The 15,753-nt window shown below is 41.5% G+C and overlaps 1 protein-coding gene across 6 annotated transcripts in view; it reads right to left on the minus strand.

Moving 5' to 3' along the window:
* Window positions 1-13,693: 13,693 nt before the first annotated feature.
* The window catches only part of UACA (uveal autoantigen with coiled-coil domains and ankyrin repeats), a 90,887-nt gene continuing 88,827 nt past the window's right edge, over window positions 13,694-15,753 (minus strand). For all 6 annotated transcript variants that reach the window (XM_056134927.1, XM_056134930.1, XM_056134929.1 and 3 more), the window contains one exon: window positions 13,694-15,547. In XM_056134927.1, the coding sequence (XP_055990902.1) occupies window positions 15,476-15,547 (72 nt within the window). In that variant the 3' untranslated portion in view covers window positions 13,694-15,475. The remainder of the gene's footprint in view (window positions 15,548-15,753) is intronic.

Genomic DNA, 15,753 nt, shown 5'->3' on the forward strand with positions numbered 1-15,753 from the left:
AGTAGCTCTTATATCTGGTACGACTTGGTTTTCCCTTGTGTGTTTTTTTTTAACCTCTATAGTTAATGCAATCCACAGGCACTGAATGCATAACTCCAGAGGTGAGGGGTCACAGACTTGCATACAGATACATCTCAACCAGACACAGCATCAAAATTCCAAATGTGGAAAAAAATGGAAAATGCAAGATTGATCCAAATGCCAAGACAAACCTGGAAAAATATGCCAGGAAAATAACCTCCTGAAAAAGCTTTTTTGTTGTTGTGCTTCAGAGTATCTCCCTTCTCATTCAGGTGTAGATGGTAGGATTATTTACACAGGGTCACAACAATCAATAAGTAAGAGTCAGAACCAAATCTTATTTCCTCTGTATAGTTCACATAGTTAAATACATCTTGGGAGGGTCCAGAGATCTTATCTAATCTGATACTGAGCCACACAATGAAATGAAGATGCTTCCTCAACAAAGGCAAGTCACAACATCCAATTGAGCCCACTAATTTCTAAAAGACTTCTCTTGATTGATCTAACTTAATTTCTCTCCATAAGACATTAATATCTCCTCTCATGCAGAGTAATTTTGGAAGGATCTCAACATTTCATCAATTCCATGGTTCTGGTTTTCTCACCATGAGTCCTGGCTTTTCTTGCAGGCTGTTACAGTCAATGTATAAACCAGAAAGATCAAGCTCTTGTATACACTTGACTCCAAATGAAGAAGAGAAAGTATTAAAATAGGAAACTGCTCAAAGCTTTCATTTTAATACCAAAAAAAAAAATAGGAAAACTCTTTTGATTGGTCAGCTTCTAAAGGTGCTGTTATCTGGATTGAGAGACACAGCTCAGGGGAAAACAAAGGCATCCCTAAAAGACTCATGATTTTCTTGGATCATGAGGAACCTCAGAGCTGCTCTACAATGCATTTAAGGTAAAGGTAAAGGTAAAGGCCCTCCCGTTGATCGTCGATTTGCTCGAGCGGGCCCAGTAACGTCTCCATTGGAGACTTTGTTGTTACTGTGTCTGGCATATCGAATACTCTCGGTAGCTTGCCGGGCTCTCCGAGAGGGGCAGAGGAATCGAACTCGGGTCGGCCATGTTGGCCGCTTGTAAGGCGAACGCCCTACCCGCTGTGCTATCGCTCCAGCCCTAACGAATACTCTCGGTAGCTTGCCGGGCTCTCCGAGAGGGGTGGAGGAGTTGAACTCGGGTCGGCCATGTTGGCCACTTGTAAGGCGAACGCCCTACCCGCTGTGCTATCGCTCCAGCCCAATGCATTTAAGGCCCTCATCCTCATCCCTGGCTTAATCTTAACCCACCCATTTTCTTAATAGTATTACTTTTTATCTTGCCAAATGCATATTTCTATAAGTCACTCCTTTTTTTTTTCTGAAAAAAAGAAGGTGAATTTATTTTGGAATTTTGGTGTATTATAGTCACTAAAGTCTTAAATCTACAAATTCTGGCCCTCCCTCCCCCAAATGTCCAGTGTTGCGCAAAACAGCTGAAATGGCAGAAAATGAAGACGCACTCATTTATATGAAAAAATGTTTAGCACTGCAAGACACACACAAAAAATCACCATCTGATACAAAACACCACATTCCAAATATCTCCAAAATATCTCCAAAATAGCACCAGCATATAGTAAGACCAGAGATGAGATGGTAGAAGCACAGCCTGTACTAAGGATTTCCCCAGGAAGGAGTCTGGAGGAGAAGCTGCACTTTCTGCTCTGGGCTTCTACAAAGCTGCACAAAACCAACACTGATACTGTCTTCACTTTCTTCCCGTTGCTAAAACCAAGCCCCCCTCCAGATTTCTTTCAGTTAGCAAAAAGTGGGTACAAAGTTAGCTTCATAAAACAAACTTTATGACATAGCATAACAATGACTTGCAAAGAGCAGGCCATACTTATATATTCCAGAGAGGTGCTGGCTCCTGTACACCCTTCCCTCCAATGGGTACAGCTTACAGAAATCAGAGGAAATGTCCAAACCAGAGACTTGCTATTGTTATAGTGTGTGCTTCTTTCCAGTTTGGGTTAGCCCAAGCTGTGCCACAATCTACCTCCATGGCAATCAAGATACTGACCTAGTCCTCACCCTCACTGTCCCATCTCCTCTGGATTATCCCATGACACTCAGTCCTATTATTCATATACAGTCCCACCTCTCGTTTAGCAACCACTTATTTTTTCTCCATTGTGATGATTGTGTTGTTGCTAGAATGTTCTATAAGAGGGTTCATGTCTTAGGTGAAAGTGAATGTATGTGTATATTTTTTTCAGAGTGCTTGTTTCCTCGCCCTTTCTCAGATCTTTTTCATGTGCCATTTTATTTATACTTTTATCTATTCAAGACAAATACTATGGACTGGTGCAGCCACTGCTGCTGAAATTCAAGGTTCCCAATACTATCCTACCACCTGGTAGCTTATAAATTGGCTTAGCAGATAAAAACCACAGTATCACAGTCCTAAGTGTTAAAAATGTTACAAGTGATAAAGCCAATGATCACTGTTTTGCTTCTTGCTGACCTCTAAAAGTCATCTATGTCTCCATAATACTCAGTTGCTGTACATGATAGTCCATGTGGCAAACATGGTAGTGGAGAGGGGTTGGGATTTGCAGATGTGATGAACGATTTTGAGAGGGGGAGAGTTTTCTCTGGATAATCTAGGTAGCCCTAACTCCAACCATAAATATCTTTCTAGGAAGGAGGCAGAAGGAGACTTAATTATGTACAGAAGAGGAAAAAGCAATGCAGCCATGGAGGGAGAGATGGGGTGATACGGCCATGAGCCAAGAAAAACAGCAGAGACCAAAAGCTGGATGAGGCAGGGAACAAAAATCTCCCCTTGGGTCTCAGGAGAAGCAGCAGCCCTGCCAACCCCTTGATCTGGATCCAGTAAAACTGATTTCAAACTTCTGGCTTCTAGAACTGAGAGAATACATTTTTGTTGTTTTAAGCCATCCCATTTGTGGTCAATTCTTATAGAAACCATAAGCCATAGGAACTCTATATACTTCCCAACTTGACTAGCACTGAATTTCAACTATATGGAAAATTGTCAAGAAGTTGCATTATATAATACATATATATATGCATATAAGTGTGTGTTTACATTAGTGCAGAGTAAGAGATGTCCCCACCTTCCCCACAAAGAGAATTTTCAGAAGTCTTCACGGAAGTTGGATTTGAATTGGTCACTGAAAAATTAAGTGAGTTAGGGGTGGAAGAGTAAGAGGATAGAGCATTTGCCTTGCACGTGGCCATCCCAGGTTCAATTCCTGGCATCCCATACGATCCCTGGAGCACCTCCAGAAGTGATTTCTCAGTGTAGAGCCAGGAGTATCTCCTAAGCATTGCCAGGTGTGGCCCAAACAACCACCCACCAAAAAAAAAAAAAAGAAGAAAAAACTTAGATGAGTCATACCATGAGCCCACATTTAATGCAGTTGATAGGTTCCTAGAAAAGGAGTTTCAGAGGTAGAATTATACATCTCGCTGTGTGAGGCTCACTGCCTCCCCCTGACCTACCCACCCACCAAAGATCCAGTGCCTTTATTATTGACTTTTCATAATTTAACATTCTACATGGAGGTTGTTTTGAACTTTAAATATGTGCTGTTATTTCTGCTCCCTGGATATCTCTGGTTAGTTCTTTCCCCAGGTTTGAGAACTTCTCAGTTATTCTTTCCCTGACGTAGGGTCTTTGCTCCTCCCCACCCTCCCCACCTCAAATGCCCGTTGTTTCTTTATTCACTCTTCTAATGGATGCTTAGATATTTCCCATAGAATTTCTTCAGCTTTCCTAAGTCTCGCGTCTTTCTCCTCTTCCCTCGGAGTCACTGCTGCCACTTAAGCTTGCTTCCTATTCTCTGCCGTCTGTGAGATGCTTATTAAACTTTCCATGTCAGGCTGAATGCCCTGCAATGTGCTCTGCAGGCACAGCATCTCTGTTAGAATTTTCACTAAAATCTCTGAGCTATTCAATTTTCTGAAAGGAGGGAGGGCACTCAGCCATCTCAGTGGCCGGGAACCTAAAACACCAGGATTCTGCTTCAAGTTGTCCTTAGAGTTTTAGCCCCAGAACTAAGTTTCTGTCAGCACTACAGTCTGAGCCACACCTGAAAGGTCACAGATGTTAAGGATGATATTGGCCAGCGTCGACATCCATCCTCTGAGTGTCTGGTCTGCTCAGAACTGTGACCACTGGCATATGCCCTTCCACGAATCCCTTGGCCAGTCTCCAGTTTCGAGCACCACTACCAGCCACCATCAGATAGATACACGACTGCTTGTGCGCCTCAGGCAATCCAGGCTGTGAGCTGATGCAATTTTCCTGTGGTTTGTCATTCATTTCTCCTTGCCCTTTAGCAGAAGCAAGGCTTCTTACCAGGGCCTATTCTGTTATTTTTTTTTTCTGATAAAAATCTTGATTAAATGAAACCTTGATTCATATGACAACATATAAAGCCAACCTTCCCATAGGCTGATTGACATAAATAAGCTTAAATAATGTACTTCTGGTCACAAAAATAATCACCAAACTTCTGAGTAAACACCTTAACCAATGCCTCTTACACAGTCATTTGTGGGAGCTGGTAAGACAGTATAGTGGTTAGGGCCTTGCTATACACGTAGTTGACCCGGGGTTTGATCCCTAGAACCCTATCTTTCCCAAGCATCACCAAGGGTGACCCCTCAGCTCAGAGCCAGGAGTAAGTACTGAGCAATACTGTGTGTGGTTCCAGACACCACCAACAAAACACAAAACAGCTGAGTTTATTCATTAAACCTGCTTATTAAGCTCAGAATCACGGGAATCCAGAGCCTATCCTGGCTTCCTGGCTGCTCGGGATGCAAGGTGAGAGCTATCTCTGGGCAGAATTCCTTTTCATTATAGAGTATACACACACACACACACACACACACACACACACATAGACAGACTAGGGCAAGTAAGGCACACTGAGAAACAACATGGCACAGCACATCTATGGGATGAGGGAGAAAACAGGAGGCCTTGGAGCAAACCCACACAAACACAGGGAGCACAGGCAAACTCCATACAGACTGAGGTCCTGGCTGGGACATGGTCATTCGTATCAGAGGCATAACAAAGTGACGCTGAATGAAAAAAGGATGACATTCAAGGAAGAAATGGAATATGACATCACTGCGAGAGGTGGGATAAGAGGAGCAGAGCAAGCAGGCAGGCAGGCCTAGGACAATGGTGCGAACATGGGCCAGTTCGGCTAGACTAGAGAAGAATCCTTGGGAGGGAAAGCGGGAGAAACAGCAGCACAAGTGCCCAGCTCACTCATCCCTCAGTCCTCCCACAGGACACCATTAGCCCTCCTCACATACAGCCAATGTGAGAAATTTTATGGACGTGTCTTCTAAGACTCGAGGGGAAGGAGAGGTATTCTATGGTATTACTGTTTTGGCCCTCTGGTCTGAAAACTATTTGGAGCTCAGAGTCCAGAAGGCAACTTCCCACCTTTAGGAAATAGATGTGTGAATTCCTGCCTTAGGTACCAGGCTGTACTAGTTCTAACTCACACCGTCTACTCATCAGCTTAGGGCAGATATGGTAATTCACAGAGCAAACCTTCAGGCCTGAGGCCTCTCTCCAAGGCTCCAACTCTCACTTCACTCCTCTTATCCACGGAGAAAAGCACAGCCAGCTCAACTTTCTCTCACATTCTGCTCAGGCTCTGCGAACGAGCCCATCAGTACACCTTCAGCATGATGATAATGTGATCCTGAGACCCTACAAGGTCTTGACGGGTCTGGTGAATTCTCAGGGGCGAAGTTAATTTCTTCAGCACAGTCACTTGTAATATTAACCAGAACATTCCATGCCATGCCCACTTTAAATAAGAGCGTTTTTCCAAGATAGTCAATCCCAATTGACAATTTCTCCAAAATTTTGACTCTCTATCCATAGTCATTTATTTTTCCAAGAGCAATTCTAGAAAGGATTGGAACAGGAAGAATCTATAGTTAGTTGAGTGAAGGTCAGAGGCTGGTGGGCTAACAGAATAGAAGAGTCAAAAATAGTTCGAGCACATGAAAGAACCGAAGTCTTTCTCAAGGTAAAATTATAAACCGGAGGAGAAAGCAAATATTATTGAAGATAAATGAAAGATAATGGAATAAATACAGTGTTACCAAAGTGAGGGACGCCAATCTCAGGGGCCACTGGAACAACAGGGTACAGCTATGGGGATGTTTCTGTTTATTTCTATAAAGAAGGTAGATTTCCTGGGGAGCAGTGAGTGACTTTTTATTTTTTTTTCCTGAAAAGGGGATAGTTGGTCAAATAAGTATGGAAGCTTCAAATTGATCAAACAAATGAATTGATCAAACAAACTGGATAACACACTGTCACTGTCTGTCCTCCCGTTGTTCATCGATTTGCTCAAGTTGGCCCAGTAACATCTCCATCGTGAGACTTGTTACTGTGTTTGGCATATTGAATACATCACGGATAGCTTGCCAGGCTTTGCCGTGCGGGCGAGATACTCTCCGTAGCTTGCCGGGCCCTCTGAGAGGGGTGGAGGAATCATACCTGGCTCGGCTGGGCTGGCTGCGCACAAGGCAAATGCCCTACCGCTGTACAGATAATTACTCAGAACTTGTACTTCACATCACACCATAAAACAAATTGCAAGTGGATTACTATTTAAATATAAATAAGAGTATGATGAAAGAACTAGATAAAATATAGATGAATATCTTTGGTAAGAATTAGAAGTGCAAGAAACCAGTGCAAGAAACCTTAAAGATTGACAGTTCTGTGTATAAAGTTACAGATTCTGACATATAGGTGAAATAAAATTAAAGAACAGGGCAGGAAAGATAGCTCAAGGGCTGAGCATGTGCTTGGCTTGTGGAAACCCTAGGTTCAATCCCCTACACCACAAGATCTAAAAAAAATTTTTTTAATTGAAGACCAAATAACAAGATGAAAGGAAGTAACTGTAGTTTATCTGATTTCTTTTTATAGATGATCAATACATTAGCTACAACTTTAAAAGCAATTCTTGTCTATCTGCTCCAATACAAGTATGCACTCTTCACCTGAGATTCTTTTATTTAATTAATCAATTAATTTTTAATGAATCACTATGAGGTGTAGTTACAGACTTATAAACTTTCATACTTACATTTCAGTCATACAATGATCGAGTACCCATCCATCCACCAGTGCCCGTTCTCCACCACCAATTCTTAAAACAAAAGTCGGAAGCCTACTTATTTGAGTCCCTGACTAGGAAGTAGTTGATCCCAAGTCCTGTACTATTATCCTTCCACAGGGCTTTTCATTTCATTTCATTTCATCATCCTGTTAATCGTCGATTGCCTCGAGCAGGCCCCAGTAACGTCTCTTTCATCCTAGCCCTGAGATTATATTCACGGCTCTTTAGGAGAATGAGACCCATCATTGTTACTGGTATTTGGCATATTGGGTACGCCACGGGGAGTTTGCCAGACTCTGTCCTGTGGGCAGGCTACATTCGATAGCCTGCAAGTTTGTCCAAAGTAGGAATGAGATAGTAAGATGTTCCGGGATCTGGATTTTATAGTCTCTGAGTCTTGGCCGCTGATGGGATTACACGGCGCCAGGGGGCCAGGTGGTGGGTGTGACCCCCGCCTACTGGAATTTGGAGGATCTGGGTGGAAGATGCTCGACTCCAATTCGAGTAGGCTTGGAGGTTTCGGCCCCGGAACCCGCGTGGTTTTGTCCCTCTGCCAGTACCTTCATGTGTGCGGAGAGTGGTCTCAGCATGGTGGTGGCTGGTCCTGGAGGTCTTCGGCTGCCGTAGTCCTGGTCGGGGCGGGGAGGAAAGCTCAACCCGCTCCCCTCCAAGGGACTCCGGGAAGGAACACCCAGGCGCGGGGGCAGAGACTGCACTGTTCTCGTCCGGGATCTGGACGAGATCCCGGACGAGATCCCACAGGGCTTATCCTGGGAAAAGGTACACGTGGGAGTACTGGAAAGATACATCAAAGTGCTTACAGTGGTTCTTTTGCGTTAGGGGTGAAAATATCCTTTTTCCTTGTACTGTATTTCCTGAAATGTTCTAAATTGAATGTACTTGTTTTGGAAAGCAAGGAATCATTTTATTTCTATCATAATTGATTAACATGGAATATGTTTATATAATAAATGGATTTATGATTTTATTGTAAGAAATAACACATAATCTTCTTTCAACCCAGGTTCTAAATTGTATGCAACAGAAACCAATTTTGGCTGTTGTAAGCAAGTAGGGAATTTATTAAGGTTGTAACAGGTAGTTCACTGAATTGCAGAGAAGGCACAAAACTAGGCTTGAGCCTGAACAGAGAGAAGCAGCTCTTGAATCACACTACAAAGTCTGTCTGGGGACTTTGCAAGTGCAAGAAACAACAGCTGTTCTATCAAGCATTCACTGTTCATATCTGAATTACCTCTGTCTCTGCACCAGAAACTTAGTCTTGGAGCAAACACAATTGTCCCTTGTACCAGAGAAAGCACTTCCATCTCTGCCTCTTTCCATTCCTAAGCCCCTTAGTCAAAGTCCAAGGCACATTTGCTGGAATGGCCTGATCTGGACCCTGTATCTTTATCTCAGGATGCTGGGGAGAAACAAACATTTGGAACTTTCTGTCTCTACAACTAGCTGGTATATCTTCATCTTGTTAAGACTCATAAAGCAGAGAATTGTCTAGACATAGAAAAGTAGTTCACATTGCTGGGTAGCCCAGGAAGCAGTAAATGAAACGCACACACAACACACACACAAACACACACACATACAATTTTCATTTTAAAATACAGAGGAGGGGATTCTGGGGAAAGTGGTTTGGGGAGAATTGTCAGAAACGGGGATGAGCATAAAATCTGCCCAAGGGCAATGAAAGTCACTGACAGTAAGCCCTTTCTTCAATTAGGAATTTCTCCTCTTCGTATTATTATTTTCCTAAGATTACCTACCATTGATGGGCGTAAAATATGAGCTCTTGCATTGAGACTTCATCTCTAGCAGTTACCATATTTTCAGTAACATATAACTGGCACCAGTTTGGTTTTGAGTCACACTATATATTATTATAAAAGAGAGGTTGGGGAGATGGAGGGAAACAGGAGCAGGGGTGAGGGAAAACGCAACACCAAAGTGTGGGTGTCAGGTACAGAGAGAGCCAGTGGGCCCTGGACAGACATCGGAAATGGATGAAAAATGAGAGAGCAGACGGGAAGTTGAAAAACGCCAGATCGACGTCTACTTTAGAAATGTGTTGGAAACATGTGTGTACCCAGGATAAGAGAAAACAAACAAAACCGGAGTTTTTCTTTAGGGACCTAAAATGTAGACTATTATTACTCCGCTTTCATCATCTCATAGGTTGCAAATCAGGCCCAAGTAAAAAAAATTTTTTCTAAATTAGAAAGAGCCGTTTTCTTACCAGACAAGCCCCACTAGAAGCCGATGGATGAGGTCCCCAGGTTGTCCTGGCACTGCGTAAGCTCTGGAGATATGGGCATCCCCTGAATCTTCAAAGACTCCAGTGAAGTAAGCGCTTGGCATTTACAAAACATTGACTCCCCTGACCCACAGAAATCTGAAGTGGATTTCTGCTTTTACCACAAAAGGTGAAAAGCAAAAGCAGCTTTCAGTGCTGTTTTGGTGACAGCGCCCCCGGGGACAAGAGCGGTGGAGGGCTCCTTCTGCGGGAACACTTAACAGGCTAGGTGCACTGAACTGACCCGCTACTGTTCCAAGGTAATGAGACTTCAGGGTTGCTGGGTGTGGGGTATGGTTTGGTAGGACATTTGTGTGGGGCCTGAGAACTCTGAGATGGCTCTGTAGAGTGAGTGGCAGCTGCTTCTTTAGCCACTCTGGCTTAGGAGCCTTTGTAGGGGGGTCTTTGCTCTCTTTTTTTGGATGGCTCCTCAGAAGTCAAGCAGAAGTCAGCTCTATCTAAGGAGGCTGGATCTAGAACTGGTGCGTATGTGCTGGCTCTCAGTCTACTGCTTATTTTATGCCCTTCTTGCATTTACCGTCCCTCTTCCATCCCCCTATTAAGGGTGAAACACTGCAAGCCTCCAAATTCTTCTTCTGAAGCATGGGCGGAGGCAATACTCATAATAATAATAAATATGCATATTGACATTTGCTTGGGAACCTAGCATATAAATTCGAGGCACCAGCTCTTTATTCTGGCTAGACATCAGATCACAATTAAATCTTCCTCCAATTCTCTGTTGTCCTGGTAACTGCTCTTACTTAGAGAACATGGAGGATGAGCTTGCCCAAAAGGGCCTGGAAGGAGAGCAAGAGCTTATTAAGGAATCGTTCTGATGTTCATAACCCCACTCCAGGCTGTGCCAGAACAGTCGCGGGAGAGCTGGAAGAGAGCCCCCCTCCAGGTTAGATCCCGCTCCCTGCCATGTATTTGGGCTTTGCTGCCGTTAAGTGGCCGTGTACGCTTTAACAAGATTGGCTATGGCACACCAAAAATATTGACGATGAATAGTACTTTGGATAATCACAGATTGCAAATCCTCTTAAACGCATTCGAGTCTAACAGATATAGACTTAGATGAACAGTAGCTGGGGGAATTTCTTCAAGTGTCAATTGGTGTGAATGAATAAAGATGGTTTTAGAGGAGCTACATTGCTGAGGGATTAAGGCCAACTGGAATAATTCACTTTAAAAAAGAAAAGCTCCCAGCTCAAGAGAGCAGCTCCCCTTTCTTTGATGGAGGTGGGCAGAGCCATCCTCGGGGCTTGTGCCGGCAGGGGCTTCTCTCTCCATTGAACAAAAACCCTGCAAAGGAGGCCCTGTTTGGAGCAACAGCAAAGAGGGGGATTTTTAAGTAGCAGTCCTTTTTATTTTGGCTTAACAGATTTCAGCAGAGAAACTCTGAATATGAATTGGCTTCATTTTTAAATCCCGAAGAGAATTTCTGAAGCAGCCCATAAGGTGCCACTTTAGTTAGAGGCAATTAAAAAAAGCTCAGAATAGCAAGACAGAGAAATCAAAATTTGTTTGGACATTGGAAAGGAGGGGGGGAGTGACGAATTATATTAACTCCATTTCCATATCCTCCCCGAGACGATTTGCTTTTTATACAACTACAGAGAACTTCCTGTTTGGGAGGTCAGGGAAGGAACGGGAAGGAGGGCAGAAACTGTAAGGAAAGACTCTATTAAGGTATTGCTTGTCATGTTTTAATTATAACACTATAAATTGTTCTGAGTACTTAAAAAAAAATGTTGTAGACTTTCTCCCTAGAGGCGAGGAATTCTTTTTAAGAGTGGAATTCCTCCTGTCCTCCTTCCTTGGTAATTTGGGCATCACTAAAAAGTGAGGGTGTGTGTGTGTGTGTGTGTGTGTGTGTGTGTGTGTGTGTGTGAGAGAGAAACTTTGAAGAAACTTTACCTCTTTCGGCCTTTTCCCCATACTCTTTCATTTCCTTAAGACCACAGGAAGAGGCTTAAATTTGTCACAATATAGGGTGACCAGGAAAATATGAAATGTGTGGCTTCTTGAAGGGAAACAGCAACAGAGAAGAGTTTGGACGTTTGGACTTGGGTTTCTTCAGGTACCACTTCTAAAGTGGCCTTCACCACATTCTTCCAGTCTATAAGAAAGCTACTTAATGATGCATAAAACTAATTATTATAAAATAAGACAGAATCTGTATGGTAGCTGCTCACGGTGTGGAAAATCACACTTTTTCATGGCCTATTTTCTTTTAAAATGCATGCCCTTTTCCCATCCTTAATGTGTTCTGTATATGTAAAATAAATACTCTTCACAGCAGGACCCAGGCTTGGAAGCCTTAAAACTCAATAAAAAGAGTCCTGCAGTTTAATGGTCCTTAAATGCTCGACATCTTTTTCACTTAATGTAAAATCCATCTGATCTAATAGCCGTGACTGAATTATAGATATATAATTTTTTTCTATTAAATGTTAATCTTCTGACTTGGCAGAGCAATAGAAGCTCTAAATTATTAAGAAGGCAATAACCTCTCTAAACTCTTTTCTGAATTCAGAATATTCCCAGGACTGCTATCTTGGAAAAAAAAAAAAAGACCACTGTAAACCTGTTTAAAATCTAAAATAAAAATCGGACCCGTTAAGTCCATCTGTTTGATGCCAAATATCAATGATAAGGGACATTGTTTTTAGTGATGTCTCATCCATTATTTCACTATGTAGGTATATGATTATACATATATAACAGGGGAAGCAACTGTCATGAGCCTTAGCTCTTTTTCATTTACATGCGACATGTTTGTAACCTTCCCTTCTGGGTTGAATTCATTCATCATCAATGTTTGTTCATGCGGGTATAAATAATGAAAATGCCCTCTAATGCATAAGTGATGCCACATGCCCAATTATGCTAAACACAAGCATTCTCGCTGCCCAGGGAGTCTTACTGGAATGCCATCTCTGCTACAGCTTCATCATTTTAAAAAAAAAAATCTTCTCCTCCATGAGTTTTATGAGTCCAAAACCTGTATATACAGTAAGAAACAGAAACTATTTCTATGATTTGCAAAACAGGGTGTGTGTGTGTGTGTGTGTGTGTGTGTGTGTGTGTGTGTGTGTATGTGTGTGCTGGGAAGAGGCTGAATCTAACCAGTCTTGTTTCAAGTAGCCATGGCTAAATCATGGATTCCAACAACAAAGTCTTAGTGTCACCGTGGCCAGGAACAATATAGAATGAAACGAGAGCTGAAATGTCTCTTTTCCCTTTGTGCCTGATATATTTTCTGGTGCCATTCTTTTCTCTTAGAAGATTATTCACAACATTTAACAGCCAGGAGCAAGGTCCAGACACGTGCAATCATATTTTACACATGCTTCACAGTACTCCTCCTTCAATCCTTATTTTGGCCCCAGAGGAACTGCCATTACTTTAATGCAGAAGAAAAAGATCATCACAAGGCTGCAGGAGCCAGCGAGGAGGAAATAAAACAGGCACTAGGAAGTAGTTACTTCCCACCGGCTGTACAGCAGTTATCGAGAGAAGCTGGTAAACACTGCTCCCTAATGTTCAGCATTATTATAAGCAGGCACTGATATATCTAGTCATCATAGATACCAAAAATTTACAAAGCCAGCCAGAAGGAGGAATGAAGCTAAATTCATTACAAATTTTTGTATGCTACAGATATAGTTAGTGATTACAGTCACTATACTATTAAAAAATGTAAGATGTTCATTGCCATAACTATTTGATTATACTTTAAAAGCAAGTTGTAACATGGATGCTCTGTCAAATGGAATGAGTTTTTTGATAAGCAAGAGTGATAAGGAAAAGACGATGTAAAAATTAATAAAGTTTTTAGCAAAGAACTGCACTCCACCAGCAGAAATTCAGTGACTTAGATGCAATAGTCTAACTAACTTAGATGCAATAGTCCAACTAACTTCCTGCTCTTTCAGGGAATTGAAGAGTTTGGAGATCCTAGAGAAAATTCCAGAGACTTTGTGCCTGCAGAGCGCATCGCAGGGCATTCAGCCCAACATGGAAAGTTTAAGCATAAAGCTCAGATACTGGCTTTTTCTGGACACTCAACGGTAAAAAGACCAGCTTCACATATTATGTATTTTTTATTATTTATTTTCTTCTAAAAGGCTTTAGCTTTCTGTGTTATAATATGAGACTGCCACAGATAGCAAAAGGTGAGTGAATGGGAAACTGGGATTAATTCAAGGAGGGTGTTCTGATACTTCTCTCCACATAGCTGAAAATGGACTAGAAATGGATGTCATCCTCCGTGATCTGCACACCATCTTCTCAACACCATCCTCCGAAAGACAATACAATGGACTGGCTTGGCTTATAAATCTTTACAAGCATGTTCAAAACACCTTTCCACAGAGAACATTTTATTGATCATTGAAGACAAGATAAAATACACGTTTCCCTTCCCTTAATGAGGAAGATCCAACATTGAAATGTGAGTACTCACTTGAGAACTTTGCTCTACTCTATAGAGCTTCAATATGTGACCTAAAATTCATGAATCAAAACTATCCCTGAAGAGGAACATAAAACATAAATGAAAGAATCCAAATGTTGCCGTGTAAACTGGATATTTTCACTTAAAAAGAAATGAAATTAGACCCAATCCTGACTTTTCACTGTTTTGCTTCCAGACTGTTAAAAAAAAATGATGGCTTAACTTTTGTGGGAAAGCTTTTTTTGATGGTTATCTGTCATTATTATACAATAACAGCATTTTATAAAATCTGGTTCAGTATGCTAAGGCACATTTTACAATTCCAGAAAACCTACCTAAATTACTAATTTCTTTTATTTGCTAACAAATTAGTATCTTTCAATCTGAATGGTAAACAAAATATTAATAAAATTTGCAAAACAAATTTTCCTTAATGAGGTGTAGTTAATAAAAATGGCTGATTACACTAGAGAATTCTATAAATAGTGAACTGGTCTATTTTTTTTTTGCTATGTATATTTTTAGTTTACTGTATTATTGCACTTCTGTCATAACCTTAAAGATCTATTTTCTAAAACCAATTCTCTAATGCTAATTTTGTAAGAAAACTGCATTTCACATTATTAATCTCATTAGTGCAATTTTCCTATAAATAAGTAGGAAACATTTGGAGAATGAATGTATAATGAGGACTTGGTTACTATAGTAGCAAATGTCAAAGTAATTGCTAAAACAAGTCTAACATTTTTGACACTTTGAGAAATCTAGTATTATCATTTATCATAGTTCTCTAAATACTGTGGCAAGAAAAGTCACCACAAGTTAAAATTAAGATAACTGTTTGTAGAGATTATGAGGAAGTTTTACTATAAATTCCCAATATATTCCACCCCTGCCTTGTTCTTAATCTAATTTGCACTGCAAACCATTTCTGACAAGAAAGTATTTTAAAAGGCACAAAAGTTTTAAGTGTAAGAAGAAAACTATCAGTACCTCAAAAAAGTCAAAGACACTCATTATTTCAATAAAAAAAAAAAATGCAACCTGGCCAGCCAAGTTGCAAGTATTCCTTGAAATCTCACTAGGTCTCATGGCTCATCTGAAGACCTAAAAGATGTTTGGATCCACTTAAAAGTGGCTGCCACCAAATCAATTTTAAGAAATATTTACATGATTATTTAAGCCTAACCCCTTTCCCAGGGGACCCAGTCAATGGCCCCTGTTTTAAGAGGGGCTCAACAGTTTAGAAATATGTAGCCCGTCCAAGGCAAAATAACAGGTTGTGGGTCTCGCTGTGGGCTGAACATCTAGAGAAAGCACGGAAGGTTGGGAGTGATGCTGGAAAACTCAGAAAGAGAGTCATCTCACTAAGAGACCCTACGGGTGGAACAAAGTATGCTTTATTTCCATGACACTGTCACAGTAAGGCCCTGTGGCGGCAAAAGCTCAGCACCAGCAGGAAGGGCAGGAGTCGGGCTGCATGAGCCCGACGCTAGCACACCAGCCCCTGCCGCATCTGAATGATCTGGAGTAAGGCTGCCTGCACGTCCTCATCCATGTGACCCTGGAGAGAAAGAAGAAAGGCAGAAATATTTTATGATTCAAAGCAAAGCAATGCACAAAACTGGGAAATGGGTTTTCGTCATCCCTTCTCCCTGTTCTTCGCCTGATCACTTGACGAGGCTTCGTCATCAACACTTCCTATTAATATAAAATCTTTTGCATCCAAAATCTGTTTCTATAATGGCAGGGTGATTAAATTTCAAACAT

The sequence above is a fragment of the Sorex fumeus genome, unplaced genomic scaffold (genome assembly GCF_029834395.1).
Source record: "Sorex fumeus unplaced genomic scaffold, SorFum_2.1 ptg000109l, whole genome shotgun sequence".
In the NCBI taxonomy this organism is placed as follows: Eukaryota; Metazoa; Chordata; class Mammalia; order Eulipotyphla; family Soricidae; genus Sorex; species Sorex fumeus.